At 50.1% G+C, this 24,524-nt stretch overlaps 1 protein-coding gene across 1 annotated transcript in view; it reads right to left on the minus strand.

Moving 5' to 3' along the window:
• Positions 1 to 24,524, minus strand: part of LOC146797181 (forkhead box protein P3-like) — a 238,098-nt gene that overhangs the window by 81,040 nt on the left and 132,534 nt on the right. Inside the window, exons 8-9 of the mRNA XM_085630324.1 lie at positions 22,314 to 22,482; positions 11,808 to 11,884 (exon numbers count right to left, since the gene is read on the minus strand). Of these exons, the coding sequence (XP_085486450.1) occupies positions 11,808 to 11,884; positions 22,314 to 22,482 (246 nt within the window). The remainder of the gene's footprint in view (positions 1 to 11,807; positions 11,885 to 22,313; positions 22,483 to 24,524) is intronic.

Raw genomic sequence — 24,524 nt, forward strand, 5'->3', positions numbered from 1 at the left:
CCTAAAGCAGGCCATGTGCACAGCACCTATCCTAAAGAGTCCAGACTACTCCAAAACATTCATTGTCCAAACAGATGCTTCTGAGTTGGGTGTGGGAGCGGTGCTATCTCAGCTGAATTTTGATGGTCATGACCAGCCCATTGCTTTTATTAGCACAAGGCTGACCCCCAGAGAGAAGAATTGGTCAGCTATTGAGAGGGAGGCCTTTGCTGTGGTTTGGGCCCTGAAGAAGTTGAGGCCATACTTGTTTGGCACTCACTTCAAGATTCAGACCGACCATAAGCCCCTCTTGTGGCTAAATCAGATGAAGGGTGAAAACCCCAAACTACTTAGGTGGTCCATTTCCCTACAGGGGATGGACTTTACAGTGGAGCATAGACCTGGCACTGATCATGGCAATGCAGATGGGCTCTCCAGGTACTTCCACTTAGAGCAAGAAGACTCACCTGGTCAAGGTTAGCTTATTGTCCCAAAGTTTGGGGGGGGTCATGTAGGAGAGTAGGGTCTGCAATCCTATGATCACCCCAGATTTTTGCTTTTTGCTTCATTGGTTTACGACTTTTCTTGCTGTGGGCCTGCCAATCAGACCCACAGCCTAGCTGTTCTCTCTCTAAAGTGACACATGTACCTTAGGTGCATTTACTAATTGGAACTGGGCCACCTTATCAGTCCCTGTATCAGCATACCTTAGGTATCCAGGGCCTAGGTGTACCCAGGGCCTACCAGGGGCTGCAGCATGTATTATGCCACCCCTGGCTGGCCACCCAAATCTGACACAACTGGCTGCACGACGGCTGGGGCAAGGTGGTGTAATCACCCTTTGCTTTAGGTATAGTATTCCTATATCTAACCCTAAACTGGACACATGTATTCCTATCAGTCACTCCTATGGCAGGCCTTATCAATCCTGAAGGCAGAGTGCTTGGAATCATGGGAGATGGTGCTCGGGGGTGAGCCGAGCCGTCCGCAGCTTGCGGAACCAAGTCCTAATAGCTGTTCCAGGATAACGCGTACCATATACTCTTAAAGTGCAGTATAATCCTCGCGGTTATTTGCTAACTCTGGTATCGCATTATCAAAGCATGTCGAGTAAGGTGTCATACGAATTGGGATACTAACCCCTCGCCAATTCTGGCGACGGGGTTAGCATTCCACCCTTCTAGAGGGACACGACATGCATGTAACTGTGAACCCCGGTTAAAGTTGACTCGAGCCTCAGCATCACAAAATGGATGCTGCCACCACAGACACAAGTCTGACCTCCTGCTGCTGGGAGTCCTTCCAGCGGGGAGAGCTTGGACAAAGGGTTTCCTGTCGGGGGCGGTGCCTGCGCCATCCCAGACAGGGTTTTGTGTATCCCAGGTAGGCAAGGCTGAGAGGAAGGTGACTGCAAGTGGCACCCCGGTGCTCACTGTGCATAGGCCGGCTCGAACCAGTTCCAGGGGCACCCCAGCCTCCGAGCTGGGGAGAGACCGGACAAAGGAGAGGGGTGTAACCACCTCCCCCCTGGTCCCACCCATAGGCAGGACCTAGTCACGGGCCAGCCCCTTTTCTTAGAATAAAGGTAGGAGCGGGCCCCCTTCCCAAATTGGATAATTCTGAATCTTGAACTACTTTCCACGAAAGGAACTCTTGACTTTTTCTGAAGACTCTCCCTTGTGGCTAAGGAGTAGCCACCCTGCACCAGCAGGCACCACCTAAGCGCTTACGGTTTGCTGCACGTCCATCCTCCGGATCCAGACTGAACAGCTCGACGAGACCCGGATTCCCTGCCATCTCTGACCTCTACCTGCATCATCAGCCCAGCTGAGATACGTGGGTGTGACGAGACCTGCGGGACCGGCCATCATCAGAACCTGCACGACGCTTGCCTAGCGCAACCACCGAGGGACCCTCGAGTGCGTGCTCTTGGGTTTGAGAAGCCCCAACCCTGAGCAGCTCCAGCACCGAAGACCAGCCTCCCAGCATCCCTGAGATCTGCGTGGGGGCCCTTCTGCTCTTTGCCGCTCACCGCGTTGTTCGGTCACTTGCCGTTGGCTAGTGGCCCTCCTAACGACGCACCACGACATTTCTGCCACTGGTCTGGTTGCTCCAGACTGGCCCTAGCTCCCCTCCAACAGAGGAGCACCCCGGACCCTCCTGGTCCACTCCAGACGCCATCTTGACTCCACCGCGTGGGCTTGCCTTTGCCAAGGGTTGTTGCCCCAGTTCTGGGTCCAGCATCGCCGACAGCAGACACCTTCGTGGGACAGCTCGCCCCTTCTGCCTGGTCGCCGACAACGCCTCCTGCACCGAGGGACAGCAGAGTCCAGCGTCACCCACTCACCCGATCGCGGTGACTACGTCCGGTGCCATCCTGGTGCCACCTCAATCACTGGCTAGTGATTACGAACTGAGTCCCCTCTGCTTTCAGGTCATCTCCATCATCGATTCAGGCTTGGATCCCTCCGAATATCGACACTGGTCGCCTGCCAGCAACTTCTTCTTTCAGGCTCCTGAGACTACAACGAGGACTCCCGACATCTTGCTGAACCCACGCAGCCGCAGCCTCTGGGCTAGGTAACTCGAGCATTTCGGTGCTCCATCGCAGGTTCGCTCTACAAGTGTCCAGCTCCTTTTTCGTTTAGTCCCACTGATCGGATTTCTCCGGAATCAGTATCTTTAGACTTTCTAACCATTCACATTCCACTTTTAGTGTATATGGTTTTTCGTGCCCCTCGGGCATTTGTGTAAATTGTGCAACTTGAAGTATTTTCATAAGAGTTTTGTAGTGTGCTTAGCTCCCTGACTCATAAAGAGCCAGGGTAGTCTTGTTATAAATAAATATCCTTTATTTTCATAACAACTTGTGTGGTGTCCTTTCACGTGGTGTTCAAAGGGTAAATGTGGTGGTAAAACAGCTGGCTTAACACGCCCTCTAGAGTTTAGCCTAAAGACTGCTCTTGTCCACGCTACTAGGATAGCTGGTCTATAAGTTTGACTTGCAACCAATCATCAATAAGGGTCGTTTGGAATGATACACAGTGATCACTAGAATAGTGAGCACTACATATCAGGCCAACTTCTCACAACCTCCTGTTGACGACAAACCTCCTTGCATCTCTGGGTTCTCGATCGATGTGCCGAAGTCACACCTGCCTCCTGCACAGAGGCTCCTGTTCATCTGAGCTGTCCCGGATACAGTGCTCTTCCAAGCGTTCCAATGGCTCAATGAGTCCAAGACATATGAGCTATAATCCTGACGTGTCAATATATATCCTGGGTCTCGGTGAGAGCAGCTCTGCTCTTCTTGGCCTTCTCACCTCCTGCTTCCTGCTCGACGACCATGCAAGAAGGCACATGCGGGCTTTGCTGCGGTATCTCAAGTCTCAGTGGGCTCAGCACTGAGGAAACTAGTTCTATTCCATCCAGGTTTTGGGGAGACTCTGAAAGACCTGCTGTGATAGCTGCTTGACTGCAATTGGACTGGTGGTCGGCCCCTCTCCCTACCCCATAGAGAGGGGACGTTGAGACAGAGGCATCGCTGCTGGGTTGGGGAGACTATCTGGGAGAGGTGGAGATCAGAGGACTCTGGTCTCCGCTGGAATCCCTACTCCACTTCAATCTGTTGTAGTTGCAGGTGATTCGCTTGGTGCAAAAGGCCTTACTCACATTCATCAAGGGGAGGTTAATTCAGGTCTTCCCGACAACACAAATGCCATGTGGTACGGCAACCAATAAAGATGGAGCGGGTCCTGTGCCAGGAATCTCTGCGCCTCTGGACCTGGTTGACCCACCAGGGCATCTCCCTGGTAACCAACCACCTGGTAGGATCTTTGAATGCCAGGGCAGACAATATCAGCCTGCGTTGTCTAGTGTATCATGAATGGCAATTACACTCCGCGATGGTACAGGGCGTCTTCCAGGGATTGGGAGAACTCTAGCTCAATCTTTTCACTACCACCTAAAACACAGTGTCCAAGCTTGTGCGTGTTGGAGTTCTCAAGGCACCTCCACTCGGGGATGGATTCCACCTAGAGTGGAGCGTGAGGCTCCTGTATCCACCTCCCCTGCCCAATGTTCTTAAGAAGACCAGGGACAACCGGGCCCAAGTCATCTTAGTAGCTCCGGATTGGACCAAGAAAGTGTGGTGCCCAGAACTTCTGGTCATGAGCATCTGCCCCCAATCAGGCTGCTGCCTTGGGAAGATTTTCTGTCACAGGAGCATGAAAGCGTCCTCCCCCTGGCCCTGCACAACCTACACCCCCGATGTGTGGAGCGGTGATAGCAGACTGCTTTTAACCTCCCTCCTGAGCTCGTGGATGTTCTCTAAGCAGCCAGATGTCCATCCACAAACCAAATGTTATCTGGATGTAGGGAGAAGTTTGTGACGTGTTATACCTCTCAGAGGAAGTGTTGAGTCTGTGCTGTCTTTCACCCAGCCAGGTATTGCTGTGGCCATGATTAAAGGCTAGGTTTCAGACTTGTCGGCCTTTTACACTTACCAGATCAAATATTGTTGTTTAAATCACCTGTTGTGATGCATTTTCTTAAAGGGTTTTTCCACATGACCCCCTCAAGCCTTTTGTGATGCCACACTGTTTATGCACTGATGTCTGGCTTGTTGTCCTCTCTACCCAAGAGACAGACCTACGGTCAGCGGCTACCTTCCCCTGTCTGCGTCTGGCCAGCAGAGCCCGGCGACCACCAGACCCTGGGCAGAGAGACCACCAAGCCACAGTCAAAAAGTCAAGAGTTGTGCGCTCATTGTGTGCAGCATACGCATGCAGTGGGTGCACCAATGAGAAACTAGTGTGCCCGTCCATGCCCCGGAAGTGCAAAGCACCAGCCACTCTGCCCACCTCTACACTCACCCGGTAATGGCAAGACCAGTATCCTGCAGCCAAAGGCGGTTAGATATGTTAGCCATTTATAGGGCTGTCCAGCCTGCTCCAACCTTCCCTCAGAGGTTCATGTTCCACCTGTCCTAATGACGGCCGCCCTGCGCCTGTGTGGCTTTCTTCAATCTTGAGAGGTGTTGAAGGACGTAACTGCTTGTGTATGAGATCTCAGTCCTGCAGCAACATTCAACACCCACCTGGTGGCTCTATGGACCCATCTCACCCACAAGAGTGAGTGAAGAACAAATGATATTGCTCGGCATCATCTCTCCAAGGGAATGACTGGGAGGCGATGAATGCGAGGCGATGACTGCGAGGCGATGAATGCGAGGCGATGAATGCAAGGCAATGAATGCGAGGCAATGACTTCAAGGCAATGACTGCAAGGCAATGAATGCGAGGCGATGACTGCGAGGCGATGAATGCAAGGCAATGAATGCGAGGCAATGACTTCAAGGCAATGACTGCAAGGCAATGAATGCGAGGCGATGACTGCGAGGCGATGAATGCAAGGCAATGAATGCGAGGCGATGACTTCAAGGCAATGAATGCAAGGCAATGAATGCGAGGCAATGACTGCGAGGCGATGAATGCAAGGCAATGAATGCGAGGCGAAGACTTCAAGGCAATGAATGCGAGGCGAAGACTTCAAGGCAATGAATGCGAGGCGATGACTTCAAGGCAATGAAGGCAAGGCAATGAATGCGAGGCAATGACTGCGAGGCGATGAATGCAAGGCAATGAATGCGAGGCGATGACTGCGAGACGATGAATGCAAGGCAATGAATGCGAGGCGATGACTGCGAGGCGATGAATGCAAGGCAATGAATGCGAGGCAATGACTGCGAGGCGATGAATGCAAGGCAATGAATGCGAGGCGATGACTGCGAGACGATGAATGCAAGGCAATGAATGCGAGGCGATGACTGCGAGGCGATGAATGCAAGGCAATGAATGCGAGGCAATGACTGTGAGGCGATGAATGCAAGGCAATGAATGCGAGGCGATGACTGCGAGGCGATGAATGCAAGGCAATGAATGCGAGGCGATGACTGCGAGGCGATGAATGCAAGGCAATGACTGCAAGGCAATGACTGCAAGGCAATGACTTCAAGGCAATGACTTCAAGGCAATGACTGCGAGGCGATGATGAACACAAGGCAATGGATACAAGGCAATGAATGCGAGGCGATGACTTCAAGGCAATGAATGTGAGGCGATGACTGCAAGGCAATGACTACGAGGCAATGACTTCAAGGCAATGACTGCGAGGCAATGACTTCAAGGCAATGACTGCAAGGCAATGACTGCAAGGCAATGACTGCGAGGCGATGAATGCAAGGCAATGATGAACACAAGGCAATGGATACAAGGCAATGACTGCAAGGCAATGACTGCAAGGCAATGACTTCAAGGCAATGACTGCAAGGCAATGACTGCAAGGCAATGACTGCGAGGTGATGATGAACACAAGGCAATGGATACAAGGCAATGACTGCAAAGCAATGACTGCAAGGCAATGACTGCGAGGCGATGAATGCAAGGCAATGATGAACACAAGGCAATGGATACAAGGCAATGACTGCAAGGCAATGACTGCAAGGCAATGAATGCGAGGCGATGATGAACACAAGGCAATGGATACAAGGAAATTACTGCAAGGCAATGACTGCGAGGCAATGAATGCGAGGCGATGAATGCGAGGCGATGACTTCAAGGCAATGATGAACACAAGGCAATGGATACAAGGCAATGACTGCAAGGCAATGACTGCGAGGCAATGACTGCAAGGCAATGACTGCAAGGCAATGACTGCGAGGCGATGAATGAATGCAAGCCAATGAATGCAAGGCAATTAATGGAAGGCAATGGATGCAGAGCAAAGACTGGAAGGCAATAGATGCTAGGGGATGAATGCAAACTAACAAATGCATTGCAAGGCAAAGAATGCAAGGCAATGGGTACAAGACAATGACTGCAAGGTAATGAATACAAGGCAATGAATGCAAGGTAATGGATGCAGAGCAATGACTGGAAGGCTATGGATGCAAGGCAATGAATGCAGGGGACTGAATGGAAGGAAATGACTGCAAAGCAATGACTGCAAGACAATGACTGCAAGGGACTGAATGGAAGGAAATGAATACAAGGCAATGAATGCAAGGAATGGATGCAAGGCAATTAATGGAAGGCAACTGTTGCAGAGCTATAACTGGAATGCAATGGATGTAAGGCAATGACTGCAGGGGACTGAATGGAAGGCGATGACTGCAAGGCAATACATGCAAGGGAATGACAGCAAGGCAATGACAGCAAGGCAATGACAGCAAGGCAATGAATGAATGCAGTGTCTATACCTAGATGTTCCAAGACCACCTGCTGAAACTAGGACTCCTGGGTCAGGTGCTTTGAGGGGCACTTGCCTAGGAGTAGAAGGAAGAAGGCTGTTTGACCATCTAACCCCTGGGATGAAAAGTTACTGTGACACAACTATGAGTGTCATAATGGAAAGATATCATTTCTATTGCCGTTATCCGGCACCAGGCGTGTCAACCAAGTTCTGTGTTGCAACTCTAAGGATGTCGACCACAACGTGTTCCTTAAGGGAAATGGACAAAATGATTCGAGACCAAGTGGTAACGCGCTGCACATGTGTCAAGGCGCAAGAAAAGCTTTAGTGTAACAGAAGCCCCAGCCTGGAAAGGGTGACTTCAACTATAAAGAGTATTGCGAGGTCTGCCGAAGGTGTGGAATTGTTGTGCAAGCTCGATAATCATCAAGCTGTTTGTTAATCCAATTCATGAAGAAGGAGAAGCTTCTAATAATCCTTCAAGTGATACCCACTTATCATCCAATCAAAAATTGCCCAGCATTAAGGAAGATATGCAAGGGGGTGTGCAAAGAAATGGCATTTATACAAAGTGTGCCGAACCACACACACCAAGAAAGTATTCACAGAGGAAGAGTTTTAACTGTGGGAAGATTCCGATGGGAACGAGCTAATGGAACATTTGGTGTCCTTGTGGCCATCATCCATAAGGAAGCAGGAAAGAATGAACCTAAAGGCTGTGTCGAAGGAAATGGACAGAGTGTTGAAATGCTCGTTGACATTGGGTCAAGAATGACTATACTAAAGGACACTCACAATGTTCTGGAATGCAAAGCATCACTGGAAGCCAGCAGAATCGTTCCTGGAGCTTATAGAGGCCACACAATTAAACTCTTGAGTATTTAAACAGATCTGGCATTCAACCAGAAAAGTAGTTTTAGAAAACTCTTTGTGGTGGATTACAATGTGAACATTCTTGGATGGCTAGAACAACAAAAACTGAGAATGATGATACATCCATGCCAACTACCTTCTGTGTTTAGTATCCAAGAGGACAGGCTGGATACTATTCTTGAAGAATAGAAGGAGGTGTCTAGTGGGAAGCTAGGATGCTTAAGGGATTTCAAGCACTAAATAATTATAAAAGTTAACTCACATCCAGTTTTGTCTGGAAAATAACCTTATCAGTGCGAACCAAAGTTGAAGCCATACTCAAGGATTGGTGTGACAGTGGAATAATACAACCAGTCAATGCCTCAGAAGGGCTTTCAGCAGTAGTCATGGCAAAGAAAAAGAATGGCTCTATTCACTTATGCACTGATCTTCGGCAACTCAACATTCATGTAGTAACAGACTGTCTGCATTTGATAAACTGAATGGTGATGACATTGAACCAAGCTAAAATGTTTATGACCCTGTATTTTAGTCCACTTTATCACCAAATTCAGTTGGATGGAAACTCTGAAGGTTATAGCGCGTTCATCATCCCTGAAGGGGCCTACCAGTTTTGTAGATTACTTTTTGGGTTATGTTCCGCATCTGCTATCTTCTGTGTTACGAACCGAATGTTTGCGGGCACGGACAGTGTAAGGACATTTCAGGATGATATACTGATTTACAGTAAGACAATTGAAGAACATGTATCCGTACTAATACAAGTGCTACAAAGAATTCAGGTTAGCGGTCTGACTTTACAGAAAAACAAATGAACATTTTTCAAAGGAACAGTGGAGTACCATTGGGCACCTCATCGATGAGCACGGTGTTCGTCCCTACCCATCCTTAATAACAGCGATCACAAAGTCACCTACTCCATGTAACAAAGAAGAATTGTCATCTTTTTTGGAGATGTGTGAATTCCATCCTGAATTCATACAGAACTATGCCGTTAAAGTGGAACCTCTGCGTACATTGATGAAGGAGGATGTTGAATTTGTGTGGATTGATGAGTGTGAGAGCAGCATGAGAGAGATCAAGAAAGAACCTGAACTTGCATCATCCCTGCAGTTATTTGATGAAAAATTACAAAGCATTGTAACAACTGATGTGAGTCAAGCTGGATTAGAGTGGTACTCAGTCAGAAATCAGAAACAGGCAAAACAAAAGCCATTGCCTTTGCACCTAGAAAACTAAGGGGGCCAGAGTCCAAATATTCAGTAACTGAACGAGAGCTATTAGCTTGTGTTTGGGCTGTTACTAAATTTTACATTTTTTGGGGTGTAAAGAATTTATTATTCGTACAGATCACAAACCTCTTGTTATCATTTTAGAAGGAAGTGGATCAGGAAGGACATCACGACAGCAGCTAAGTTAGCATGTAAGTCACAAGTGCACCAAATCAAGATGGAACATTCCTCCAGAAGGATGAACGTTTCTGCTGATTATCTGTCACAAGCCCCATGTGCGATGTATCAGACTGCGATGATACTGAGGAGGGTGATGGTTTGCCGGTTGCATGTCTGTTTGACTGTGATGGCTCTAATTGTATCATCACACAGAAATAATGGGTGGCGGCTGCCAGTAACGACAAAGTTTTAACAGAAGTTCAAAGATATATTGTTTAGGGGTAGACCTGTGGTTAAAAACTGAATGAATCCATCAGGCCGTTTTGGAAAATAAGAGATGATATCACTATAATTGATGAACTCATCTTACATGGAGACACCGTAATTGTGCCCCCAACATTAAGGGAAAGTTGATATCCTTGGCTCACGAAGGTATGACTGGAACAAAAACAAATTAAGGGAAAGGCATTGGTGACCCTAAATGGACAATGACGTAAACATGTACGTCAGCTGGTGTACCATTTGTAACAATGCGGACAAAACCATGGTTACGCATAAATACCCCTTGACCTTTGTTGAGTTACCTGAAGGTCCTTGGATAAAAGTCGGGATTGACTTCATAGGACCCCTTGACATTCGTCATGCTACTGTTGTAATTGATTACTTCAGCAAATGGATTGAAGTTAAGTTTGTGCCCCAACCGATTACATCGATGGACCTTAAATTCCTTAAGGAATGATTCTGTAGGGGAGGGTTTTCACACCAATTGGCCAGTGACAATGGGGTACCATTTGTGTCTGAAGAATTGGTTAATGGAAAAGAATATATTAGGTTGTCTCTGTAGCATTCCCAAAGCAATGAGAAACCATTCAAAAGGCATTAAAGTCCCACATCGGATTGAAGGGGCTCTTAGAACTTGATTTTGGTCGTATCGCACTACTCCGCACAACACCACGGGCAGGACCCCCTTGGAATGGCTCAGGGGTAGATTAGCCGTCACACAACTGCAGCCCTCCTGGCCATTAGTGGGGAAAATATGGGAGAACGAAAACATTGTGAGTAAGGATATCAAAGTGCGGAACTTGGTTGACAAGCGTCAAAGGCATACGCGCAGTAACTATGATGCTGGGAATGCGGTGAAGTGAAGTCTGTGTGTGTTGGTGACAAAGTGAGAGTGCGATAGCTAAAAAAGGAGGGAATATAAGCAAGTACGGTGAACCTAGACATGTGATCGAAACTAAAGGTACAGCTGTCTTATTGGACAATAGACAATGGTGGAATGGGCTGAACATTGCCAGCGTTAAAACCCCGGAGCCTTCCAACAATAGTGAAGCTGTTCAAGATGGTGAGCCAGCGATGGTTGGTAAAGTTGACAGTGGACAGCAAGGTGATGTGCGGTGTGCAAGTATGAAGTATCATTGGTCCTCATCCAAGGATGGAACCAGCGTCGCTGGCAGTGTCCGGGCTCCACCTATTGGCTTTGAAGAGTTGTAATGAACTAATCGTTGATGAAAGGGAGAAGATGTCGTATGCTGCAGAGCCTTGTATGGGTCTCTGCCCCACATTCCCCTGTCTTCCCTTCCCTGTCCTTCTCTCTGTTGTGTATGCACACTGGGGCTCAAGGATATTGAGGCTGGTGGGTGGGAACAGAGCGTTAACGGGCATTTGTGATTGGCCTGGTGAAAATAAAGGACGCGAATCTTACTTCGTCTCCTCGTCATTAAAAATGCAAGCCATGGAGCCCTGTCATGGGTGCCAGAGGGCGAAGTGACTTCCCTTTCCTACAGGATGTCAGTAACTCGCAGCCGTTCTTCGCTAACCCTCAGGGTATCCTGGCACCCACCCACCAGGGTCTGAAGGTGGTAACACTGCCAGGCAGGCATGGATCCTGGCGAGTGCAGACTCCGACAGACTGCAGGGGAGAGCCTGGCCATGGGCTCTGATACAAGGAAGCGAAATATATATAGATATATGTGACCGATGCAGACCCCGGGCAAACTGTGGGTGCAAAACCTACACTGGGCACAGCGTTTGTGCCAGGCACCAGGTGTGTGTATTGTGGATTTCTTGGCCCCTGGCCTTTACGACCATGCTTCTGATACACAGTCACAACACGCTAAGAATATGGAGGGATGCGCAGGAAACCTCTTTTCAGCAGAACTGTCTACTGGAAGTCACAGACCACCGCCCTGATCTGAGGTCGAAATGTTAGTGTTTATGAGCAAAAGTGTTTTGTAAGTGCTATTACAGCATTTTTTACATCTGTGCGCCTGTTTACCCCCAGCTAGAGGAGCCCGGAGTCTGTGCACTTACCCATCTGATGAGGGCCGCGTAGGTGCCGGGGGGTCTCACTGGATCCACCTTATAGTATTGTGCATTGTGGAGCAGATCTGCGGAGGGAGAAGAGAGAACACCCGTCAGACCCCTGGCAGCGGTGGAAACCTTACTCGCCGGATGCCCACCCCACGTATTCACCCACCTACATGGGCCCCCCACAGTGTACTGGAACACCAGCTCCGCTCACCTGTCCAGATGGCTTTTACAAAGATTTGATCTGCATTCCGTCCATCAATTGTGTGTCTTTTGCTTTCTCGCCCTAAGTGCGCCGGGTATGCCCAGACGTGGGTCCCGTGCTCTCCATGCCACTGGAATCAAGCTATCCTGGCTGAAGAGGGGTGAAACCCCAAAACCGGTCCTAGGATGCTTGTTTCCAGTCCAGGGAGGACCTGGCTTGGCGGTTCGGGCTGGACTGTTCCCATGAGGCACAGGGTCAAGACTGATTTGCATATAGCTGGGTCCAAACTGGAACGGCATGGTGAGCAAAAGAACGATGGATTTAGGCCCCGATCTGTGTACTGGGGTGAATGTAGGACATTGTTCTGCATTCTGTCCATCAACTGTTGTTTTTGCATTTAATTAATTTTATAGCGTCACTCATAAAAGTGAAGGGTGTCAGAGCACTGTACATAACACACACAATACACAGAGACAATCAATCATAGGTGTGTAAATCAGTGTATAGGAAATGTTATATCAGACAGAGGACAACAAGGGGTGGATTCACATGTCATCCATACAGGCAGGCAGTAGAGTTGAAGAGTGCTTGGTCTGGAGAAGCTCAAACTCTGAATTTAAAATGTAACACACTGGGTGGGCTTCTCTTGAATAAGGAGAAATGATTTGTACCCAAATTAACCCTTTTTGCAACATTAGAATAATGAAAGTCTGGGGAAAAAATCCATACTCACTAATCTATGTCTTGAAGTCTGCACGCAGTTCTTTGATGACAGTTAATCACTGTTCTACATTAGGATTTTAACTTATAAAATGCAACTAACAAAAGGAACTCTCCAGTAACCCACTGACCTGTTTACATTACTTTCACTTTGCGCTCTGCATGGGACATGTTCTTTGCAGCAGGCACATTAACCCTCTGCGCTATCTTACCATGAATCAAAACTCCCACGAGTCAAAACTTCTACTAGACAAAACTCCCATCTCTCCTTGGGGTGGGGTGCACTCCATATGTTTCGCAGTGCGTCTGGTTGGGTGCAAGAGGTTGCACCCATTTAATGCAAAACTCCCATCTCGCCAGGAAGAAAATGAATCACCGGAGTTATCTTGACATTTTAATTGTTGGCAGAAAATTGCTGGAAGCCAGGAACGCGGTGGCAGGTGCTTTTGAGCACAATATAAACTAGCAAACAGGCGCCCCCATGCGAAGTCAGCACCCGGTGCGGTGGCACCGGTCGCACCGCTCTAGAACCGGCCCTGCGTGCAGGCCATGTATGTCATGAGTCAGTAGCTCTCTTTATTGAACAGATCACCAGATATTCTTTCATGTTTTAAGATACTGAAGGGCAAGCAGTTGTACCTTAGCAGGGATTTCAGTGAATTCCCTGCACTGTTGCCTCACATGGGAATTTCGCCTCCGTTTGCTGTAACACACGTGTTGGGATAGTTAGGACAGCTCTAACATGGATGTGAACGCATTTCTTGTTTCATCTGCAGTCCTAGGTTTGTTTCAAGGGCAGAGATACGTTGGGTTTTTATAAATGTAACCACGCTGGTAAAATACAGGCCGGGTGGCAACACTATACCTCCGTGCACGTGTGTAGCGTGCATTCTGTGTGCACATCTGTGTGCTGCAGTAGTCGGGGGAGGGGTGGGGCAGACACACACATGGTTTTGTGCTGAATAATTGAATTGTGATTGTATTTATATAGCGCTTCGCACCCCTGAGGAGGCGCTGAGGCGCATTAGCGGATGGGCAGCTGGTTACATCATGAGGTAGTGCTAGGCTGTGGCCAGGGCTTTAAGTGGGATGAAAAACTGGGGAGGTCTCTCAGAGGGGCGTGGCCGGTGTAATTAAGGGCGTGGCTTAAAACACTGAGCTTAAAATCTGTGCTCAGTGCAGTGTGCCGCGCGCCTGGTGTTCTGCTGCTTCTGTCCCTTCATGCAGATATGTGACACAACAAGTAACATTACACCTACAAGCCAGCACTATTGGCTTTGTCAGTGGCTGTGAATCGCATAAGATAAATAAACAACAACCATACATTAGTTGAATATAATTTTGACAATGCTTCCGTTCTTGTGGACGAGGTTATGGCGTAAAGCTAGAGCTGCTGACATTCGAGTTAAGAAGGCAGGTTCGAGCCTGATGCCGACTCAACAGATTGTATTTCTTTCTTTTCACCCTGAGGTTAAAAATGGAGAGCCCGATAGGGACCCGTTTCGGCACCTGCTTTTAAGAACTCCCAGGGCTGAGCACCGGCAGGACCCGGCCCACTTAAAGCCCTGGTTGTGGCCTAGGTGGTAAGTGTACCCATGAAGTTCAACATTTCGCTGGCTGATCCCTCTGGCATGAAGTCCGCCTTCAGTATAAAGTGTTGAAGGGGTCGTGGCCAAGATGGCGGCGAGGTAGGACGTGTTCTCTGGAGCTCCTGCCCACTGCCCGCCAAAACTAGCATCTAACAGCCTCTAGGGGACCATGGAAAGCTGATAACACCGGCAGAAGGTTTCCCCGGTGCTCTTCTGCCCTCGGTGGCTGCGGCGGTCGGCCGTGGTCAACAACTAACAGCAGCCCAGCACGGGCGGCGTGAAGGGCGACCCGGCCTACAACTACCGACGCTCAGCGGAGGCTTCGACAAAGCGGGGGCCCGTGACGGGGACCGCCGAGGCCAGCTTCCCTACAACAGCCTCTGCCTGGCGACCTGGACGACACGCGGGTCGCTGGCCACCCCGCCTGGGAGCCAGCCCTTCCAGCTCCGTAGATCGTGGGGGCCGGCGCTCTGGGGTGGAGTGGACCCTGCCGGCTGCACGGCACATGGAGCCTGCCGGATGCCCCTGGAAAGTCCGCATCTTGTCAGCCGTGTCTGCCTGGGATCGAGGTGAGATCCCTCCCTCTCCCACGCCGACTGCGGTTGTTTTGGCCCTGAGACATTGCCGCCTCACACAGCGAGTGATGCAGTTAAACCCCTGGCCTCGATTTTGGGAGAGGGGGCCAACGACGACGCCTAGGCGGGACCGAAGGCAGACAGACCCACGGAACAACCCGCGGCACGACCTGGAGTGGGGGCCTGATCCCCCACAGCTTGGCCTTACCTAGCGCCCCCATTGACTGTTCTTGTGGGGCCATGGCGGCTTCCACCTTGCTCACACCGGGACCGGATGCTCCCCTGCGGGGATGACGAGGCCACCCCCCCCCGATCCGGATTGCGAGTGAAGTAAGCTGGAGCCAGAGGTGAGACACTGTGACGCTGACACTACTAGAATCGACATTCCAGCGTCCTTTAACGCGTGGGGGCAGGGCTGACAAATACCTCCCAGTGCTGACCACCTACCAGGGAGCTCACGACTATGTCCTCATCCAGGACGAGAAAACAGAAACCTATGAAAGACATCTTTGGACGCACACACTCTATGCCCTTCCTGGCGACCGCTACCCCCAAAATGGCGACTCTGCAGCAGTCTCCCAGCACCGGGGATGAGCCTATCACCAAAGCATTTTTGGAATCGCTCTTTCATACTCTCAGAGCCGATCTGCAGACTGTGAAGGCGGATCTCACAGCTGAGATAAAAGAGATCCGCAGGGATGTTGACGAAGTGGGGGAGCGTGTGGCAACATTGGAGGACAAGAGTGACACTACAGCGACTGAAGTGAATATGCTCCAACAGGAGATACTCCGCTTACACGACCAGCACCTAGATGTTCAAACACACCTGGAGGACTTGGAAAACAGGTCACGCAGGCATAACATTCAGATCCGGGGAGTGAGGACATCGGACGACACCAAGGACCTCTTTGCATTCACAGCGGGCCTGTTCCGCCACATCTTAGAAGCTCCTGATGGCGCTGAGATCATCCTGGACAGGGTGCACAGAGTTGGCCCACCTTGCGCGCCTTACTCCCCTCCAGCGGATATCCTCATGTGTGTTCAATATTTCAAAACTAAAGAAGCTATCCGCACAGAAGCGAGATCTCTCCATCCTATCTCCTACCAAGGGCACTCCCCGGTACTCTATCAAGACTTGGCCCTGATTAGCCTGCAACGCGCCGGCAATTTCGCCCGGTGACTGAACATCTCGGGCAACAGGGTATCCCATACTCCTGGGGCCACCCATTCCGCCTCATCTTCCGATTCAATGGCAAGCTCCTTCAGCTACGCTCACTCATTGACTCTTGCCGTCTACTGGGCCTGGCGGTACCAAATGAAGAAGGGGACCACCAAAGCACCAGCTCAGGGCCCGAGACCTCTCCATCGGGATGGCAGCGCCGGAGTCGACGCCGACGGGTCTGGGAGCCGAACAAAACGGACATAGCAAAAGGCTAGAAGGATGCACTAGCTTCCGCAACAGACGCCCTGGCCGAGACGAGCCTCCGGTACTGAGTGAGCAGTTGGAAACCCGCATTTCATCGAAGCTGGCTCTCTGATTCCCAGTGGGCAGTGGGGGGAGCCGAGACCCCCCTCTTGGTCACTAGACGGCTCCCACCTTGACGACCTCCTGGTTATTCCAGGATGACGGACATCTTTCTTGGATCTTGACTTTCCTATTTGTTTTTGTCTTTATCTTCCTAGTTGAGACATTCGTTTTGATAGGGTTTTTTGGGTTTTTCTTGGGTATGGGTTCCTTCGTCCACCTTTTTTTGTTGCTCCCCGGGGACTACTTGGCACAGGATCTGATGGCCAGCTCTATCATCCCCCTTTGATTAATATAGCTAGCAGCAGCCTGCATCGCAACCTGTATCACCCCTGGACCCCTGATGCCTCACGCCTCCCTTAAAGTCCTCACTCTCAATGTGAGGGGCCTGAACAATCCAATCAAACGTAGGGCTGTCCTTCATTACTTAGAACACTCGAAGGCCGACATATGCCTCCTACAGGAGACTCACCTTCTCTCCAAAGATCACCATAGACTGAAATCCCAGGCCTTCCCAACACAGATGTTCTCCTCTAACACCTCCAAATCGGCCGGGGCAGCTATACTGGTCGCCCGATCCTTTACTGGCAGGGTCATACAGAAGGAAGCAGAGATTAAGGGCCGCTTACTCACATATCAGTTCTTACTAGGAGGGGTGACCTTTGTAGTTGGCTCTATATACGCACCTAATGAAGGGCAGATTAAGTTCCTCCTCAATGCACTCAACGAGGCAGCTGCAGCCTCGGATCGCCACTTATTACTGGGCGGTGACCTAAATATTGTCTTTGATAATGACATGGACCGTTCCTGTCAGAAAACGAGTCAAGCGGGCGTTCTTACGTCTGCAGGACGGGCGCACCTCCAAGACCTGGGGCTGTTGGACCTTTGGCGCTACTTCCATCCGAACAGTCGCAGCTACACTTTTTATTCAGGGGCGCACAAAACATACGCGCGATTAGATTACTTTCTTAGCTCCTTATCACTTCAGGCACATGCACTGAGCAACGAAATTTTAACGCCCTCCCTCTCAGACCATTCCCCGGTCCTGGCCACCTTCCAGCTCCCACCATCACCGCGGCCTCTCCGACACTGGCGCCTGCGCGACACGTTGCTACACCACCCATCTGTAATCGAACAGATCCAAAAGGCCATCACGAACTTCATCACCCTTAATGCTAACCCAGACACATCCCTAGCGACACAATGGACGGCACTGAAGGCAGTCATAAAGGGGGAATTTAATAGCTATATCTGCGGCCCGAGAGAGAAGCCGCAAACAGGCAGAACTTTCCCAGAGAGTCTCAGAACTCGAACAGATGCATCAAAGAACTGGCGCCTCCCGTGCTTGCCGTCAGCTTTGTATAGAACAGAAGCAACTCGCAGCCTTGGACTAGGATAGGGCCGAGTATGCGGCTCTCAGACTCCATCATTCATACTATACGGGAGGAGACAGATGCGGCCGCCTCCTAGCAAACAAGCTGCGAGAGACTAGACAGAGGCAGGGTGTCCATACTGTTTGAACCCCTGGGGGCGGGTCAGTCTCTGACGAAGCGGCTATAGCCAAAACATTCGGAGACTTCTATGCAGACCTCTACACGGGTGACCCCCTAGTCGCCCAGAATAGCGCCGATTACATAGCCACAGCCCACATGCTCTCTTTAACCCAAGCGCAGGCTGACCGCCTGGATAGAGCTATACAGACAGAGGAGGTTATTTCGGCAATCTCGCCCCTCAAGTTATGTAAATCGCCCGGCCCAGACGGCTACACGGCTGCCTTTTATAAGACATTTTGCAAACAAGTAGCCCCGATTTTGATGGGTTTGTTTAATACCTTTGAACAAGCAGGGGCTATTCCGGGAGAGATGTTGGAAGCGGCAATAGTTGTTATCCCGAAACCTGGGAAAGACAAGACAACTTGTAGCGTGTATAGGCCCATATCCCTATTGAATATAGATATCAAATTATACACTAGCATCATAGCGACTCGACTAGCACCATATATGACCCAACTGGTTGAACCGGATCAAGCGGGCTTTATTCCGCCGAGGCAGACCAGTGATAACACTAAACGCATTCTGCACCTGATCGAAAAGGCGTCACGTACCCAGGGAGAATACACGCTCCTGGCCATTCACGCGGAGAAGGCCTTCGATAGAGTGCACTGGCCCTATCTGGAGATGGTCCTGACGAGTGCTGGCTTTAGTGAGAAGCTCCGCACTCAGATCCTGAATTGCTACCGCTCTCCTATGGTGACAGTTCAAGTTAACGGCCACACCTCCTCTCGTTTCCCCATTGATAGGGGCACTAGGCAGGGGTGCCCTCTGTCACCCCTTCTCTTTGCGCTCTATATGGAACCTCTGGCACTTAGAATCTCACAGCACCCCCTTATTTCCGGGATTAAGTTGGGGGGGGACGTCCATACCATAAGCCTCTATGCAGACGATATCTTGCTCTCCCTCTCAGATCCGATAACAGCTTTGCGCTCCCTCCTTGTTGAATTGTATAGCTTTGTGCAAGGGTCGGGCTTTAAAATCAATATGGATAAATCTATAGTTCTTAACATCTCACTCTCTCTGCACACTCTCGGCCACCTACAGGAGGAGCATCCGATGCAATGGGCATCTGCTTCAATTCCCTACTTAGGAATTCACCTAGCTCCTACTATTCAGGCCGCCACTGACATCAACTACTCCAATCTCCGATCCCACATACGCAAGGAACTAAATAGGTGGAAACATTGCACAATGTCTTGGCTCGGCAGGATCGCAGCTACCAAAATGACTATTCTTCCCCACATTCTGTACCTATTCCAGACCCTTCCCCGTCGCCCTCCATTGGGCTGTATCCAACAGAGGACGAGTCAATTCCCGACGTGCAGGCTGACGAGAAACGCAGTTCCGCAGCCTTTGAAAAAACAGCCTAAGGGTTTTTTAAGACATCACAGATACTTACACAACGAAGGTTCAGGTATGCTGAAAGACAGCAACTATGACGGTGCTGACTAAATAATCGCTGGTCCGTACTAGCGACGCAGAGAGACCAGTCGACCCAAGCCCTGATGAAGTTGCCGGTAAATTGAACTGGGCAACGAAACATGTCGGTTTTAATGAGCAGCGACACAGCTTAGAATAAAGTTCCACATAGCCAGTGTAGTGCTGCTCGGTTTTAATTGGAGTGACTCGAGTCCTGATCAGACTCAGTCCCCCAGCTGTTGGGTCGACACTTCCTCTTTTTCTTTAGACTATTAGATACACCTCACTATATAGTTTGCCCTTTAGACACCAGTCATTAGGACTAGCATGAGGGTTTCAGCACTCTTTATCATTTTCCTCCTTTTCTGTTTCTGTTTGGGCGGCAGTGGCCGATGATGACAACAGGAGGTAGTAGGCGAGTACCTGTCTACATAAACCTCGTTGGGGCTGCTTCCGTGAGGCACTGCCGTCCTATCACACCTTTTTTGGTTTTGGCCTGATCACCAGCAGGTTTTTACAGCACCACAGTGTAGGGAAACACTTTGACATCTAGGGTCGTGTTGCTGTTGTCACAGCCTGTAAATATATACTCAGGCGGTGTTTAACAGCAGTCTTTCCATTTTAGTGGCAGAAACACCAGAGAGTGAGAGCGAGATAGGCACTACAGGTATTGGGTACCTACAACACATATAAATTTTAATCAGAACCTTTTTTTCCGGGGTAGGTCTTGTTTTGTTATACTGTATCCAACAGACCCAAATGGACTTAGCGCGCTTCATCTGGCATGGCCGATTACCCCGATTCCGACACCAGGTTGCGGTTCTTCCACCGGAGAAGAGGGGAGTGGGGGTGCCTGACCTTCAACTATACTTCCACGCTTCACAGCTCAGATACCTAGTGAAATGGCATCGCCTGGAATCGGAGAAACACTGGCTGTTTCAAGACCAAGCGGTGGCAGCCAGGCCATTACAAGGTATTCCCTTTCTCCGCAAACAACACAGACCGCCCAATCTTTATGCTTCATATATCACAAGCACTATTATGTAATCCTGGGACCGCACTACCGTTACCAGCCAACTAACCACCTTCCCATCACCCCTCACACCGCTATTTGATAACCCAGAGTTTCACCCCGGCATGGGCATCCGGACCTTTCAAGCCTGGCGCTCCTCCTCTTGCAGGTCCCTGGGTCACCTTTTCGACATAGATGGCAACATCTCATTTACACAGCTCAAAGAACACTATGGCCTTTCAGAATCAGAGCGCTCGCCATATCTGCAAATCAGGCACTGGGCACTTCATCCGCATGTCAAACCTCAGGCACAGCGCCTTCTGACCCCATATGAATAATGGCTTGTAACACGCACCTCTGATAAGAAAATGATCTCCGACCTATACAAGATGCTTCTAGCTACTACCACACACACATACAATGTAGGCCGAGCCCGCTGGGAAAGGGAGTTGGTTAGAACTCTAGGCCACAAAGATTGGGAAGGCATCTACCATAGGGTTCCACGGAGACCTTGACCAAGATTGCCACCTATTGGTATTACACACCAGAGCGCTTACACCGATTTGACCCTCGCCAGAGCGCCCTGTGCTGGAGGGGGTGCGGTGAGGTGGGTACTCTAGAACACGTTCTCTGGAGCTGAACCTGTATACAACCATATTGGTCCCAAATCCTTGATGAGATAGACCTTCACTTTGAGACGCAGCTCCCGCATTTTCCTACTTATGTCCTCCTGGGCTTACCCAACCCATTGACATATCCACTTAAATTCTGGAGGGGTCGGCTTATTGCTATTGCCTTAGGAGCAGCGATACAAAACATTCTGAAACACTGGCGCTCCACCCAACTCCCAACACATTCCAGATGGCTCCAGAGACTCTGGCTGGTGTTAGGCATGGAGAAGCTAACCCTCACATTAGCTGGCAGAGGGTCTGAATTCCCAGAGTTGTGGCAGCCCTGCCTAACCGTACTAGTGTCCGAGTTCCGAGAGTTGACATGCCCTCGTTACCTCCGACTACTCCGCCTTCCAGACACACAGGGCCCGATTCACAGAACTAACTTAAGACAAAATCCTAAACTTACTACCATTTTCGTATTCACAGAAGGCACTTACTCATTTTGGTATTCACAGAAGAAACTTACTCACTTCGGTATTCACAGAAGTTAGGAGTCCTAACTTTAGGACTCCTAAATGCCTTCTGTGAATACCGAACGTCTTAAAATTAGGATTTTTCTCAGTTTAGGAGTCCTAAAGTTAGGACTCCTACCTTTACTACTACTAAACTGAGAAAAATCCTAATTTTAAGGCTTTCGGTATTCACAGAAGGCATTTAGGAGTCCTAAAGTTAGGAGTCCTAACTTTACTACTACTAAATTGAGAAAAATCCTAATTTTAAGACTTTCGGTATTCACAGAAGACATTTAGGAGTCCTAAAGTTAGGACTCCTAACTTCTGTGAATACCGAAATGAGTAAGTGCCTTCTGTGAATACCAAAATGAGTAGGTGCCTTCTGTGAATACCAAAATGGTAGTAAGTTTAGGAGTTTGTCTTAAGTTAGTTCTGTGAATCGGGCCCACTGATTCCAAGTAGCGATTCCATGAAGCGTTGCAAACAACGGCGCTGATCATTAGGCTGTTTCCCTTTATTTTTTCATTAAGGGTGGACGAGGGGAGGGAGAGGAAGGGGGGGAGGGGGGTATTGTTGGTTTTTATTCCTTTGTTTCCTTCCTTTGTTAAATTTTGTGGGCCCGCTCCACGCTTATTGCCTTTGGTAATGATATGTCTTGTGACCTCGTAGTCTCATTTGCACTGTCTCCAAGGAGCTGAGGGTCTTGTCTTTTATATTTGTTTGAAAATCAATAAAATATTTAAACCATAAAGTGTTGAAAAGGGAACCACGCCCCATGACGTCACCTTGGAAAAGACTGGCGCCCCCTCTCTGCCACACAGGCTTCTTCCATTCCAGGGGGGTCTCTGCCCCGCTTCTCTGGGTGGTTCTGGAAGCCTCCATGCTGAGCTGGGTGGGGAGTACAGAATGGTCCCTGGGGAGTCCCTTGCTGGCCCCCACATCACCGACAGGTCCCTGGAAAGAGAAGAAAAGACAGTTATCATTTGCCATTGGAGACCCCAACGCACAAGACCCTTCAGCGACACCGGCCCCGGCCAGTGGGGGTCGGTTCAGTACGAGGCAGGGTGAAGGGGCATCTGTCTGGGTAGCAGGTGGGACTGGGGCAGGGCAGCACCACTGCCAGTCACTGAACCAGGTAACAAGCCAGAGTTAGGGGTCTTCGCTGAGCCATGAAGCGGTCAGCGGCGGTGAGCAGGGCCCCTGGTCAGTCTGTGGTCACCAGGGCAGCATCAGCCCTCAGGCACTGCTCTCCCTCTGACCAACTTACTCCTTTTCCATAGCTGACTCTCCAGTGGTGGCGAGGGGAGAGCAATCAAGGCCACCCCTGGAGGGGCAGAGGATATGGAACTAAGAGCATGGGGCATTCACAGCGCCTACATGGTAAGAAGCCCTACTACAAGGTCATGGAGCGCTACGGTCACCGTTAGTCTATGGGGATGGATTTGGTCTCACCACAGTTCGGGAACCTTCGAGACCTTGGAGTTTACTGTGATCACTGGTCTCGTCTTCCTCCTGCCAGGCAGGGGAGCGATGCCAGGCAGGGGAGCGATGCCAGGCAGGGTCCTACAAGCATCAAGGTGACTGGCTGCAAGGCTGGGCAGTGCTCAGGGTTTGAGCCCCAGTGACTGAGGGTTCAGCAACCAGAAATCAAGACAGGGGCAGGGGTGCCACTGAACCCCAACACGAAATGTAGTGAGTAGAAGCGAGTTCACATGTCTCCATGTCCAGTTAACTGGGATACTGGGCGCCTGGGGGTGGGTGCAATTGAAGGAGAGAACAGTTATGCGGTCACCTGGTATGCAGTGAATGGACAGCTATGGTGACCTGTATCTGACAGTGGTCAGCTGGGGCCATGGTTTTAAGTTGTCGAGGCACCAAGTGCATCAGCTGTTTCCCCATTTGTTGCTGGGTAACTGGAATATAGGGTTAGGGTGAAGCTATAACTCATAAGGGTAATATCTATAGATATATTGCCGGTAGATTCAGGACTTCTGGCTGCAGGAGATGGGACAGGAAGTGACGGGGTGTCACCGAGGTGCCCCCCTGGACTGCAGGTACCCTCTTCCGGGATTACGGGCGGTACAGGGTGGGTGGTATGGCAGTCAACGAGTCCTAAACAGAGCCTTTGGGAACCCCACAGCCCCCCTCTGAAGATGTCCCACAACAATAAGCTCAGGCCCCCACCCTGGGGTCTTCATACACAGGTGTGAACATGGCTGTCACAGGTACTTACCCCTGGCCCCGCCTCCTGGGGGCCCTACGCTGCCACCCCTAAATCTGTTTCTATATCAGGCGTAGCCTCTTTTGTGACATGTTCTTCATAAGGCAGGAAGCTGAGCCGGCGCTGGTTCTCACAATCATACCAGAGAAGGACCCGCATCATGTGTGTGTCCCGCACCCCCTTACATGCCTGAGTGTGGGAAGGGCGGCTCGGCTGAGGGCCACAAAAAGGAGGCCTTAGATAAAAACAGCAAATATAAACCATACAGGAGGGTTTCACAACTAGCATCACTGCAGATTTGTGACCAAGAGCCAATGCCACCCATCCACGTGCTGCCCTGTCCCCTGAGGGAGATCTCCCAGACTGATTGCCACCTCAAGTGAGTGAGTTCAAGGAGAGGTTTCTGATCCAGACACGTCCTTTTAATCCTACCAAGGATGTGCACAGGATCCCCATGGGGATGAAGTGCCCGTATGAAGGGCCTGACCCTCGGTTTCCTCACTGTGGGGACACATGGAGCATCGTGTGTGATGGGCAAGAGTGTCAAGGGCTGCTAAGAACTTGCAGGACCAGCAGGCAGGTGCCTCTGCCGTCCGCTGTGCAGACAACATCACCTGTTACTTGTGGGGCTGCTGAGGGATCTCACAGGACCATAACATCCCCATTACTTGTTGGGCTGCTGAGGGATCTCGCAGGACCATAACATCCTCATTACTTGTTGGGCTGCTGAGGGATCTCGCAGGACCAGAACATCCCCATTACTTGTTGGGCTGCT

This window comes from Triturus cristatus, chromosome 10 (genome assembly GCF_964204655.1).
Source record: "Triturus cristatus chromosome 10, aTriCri1.1, whole genome shotgun sequence".
Classification (NCBI taxonomy): Eukaryota; Metazoa; Chordata; class Amphibia; order Caudata; family Salamandridae; genus Triturus; species Triturus cristatus.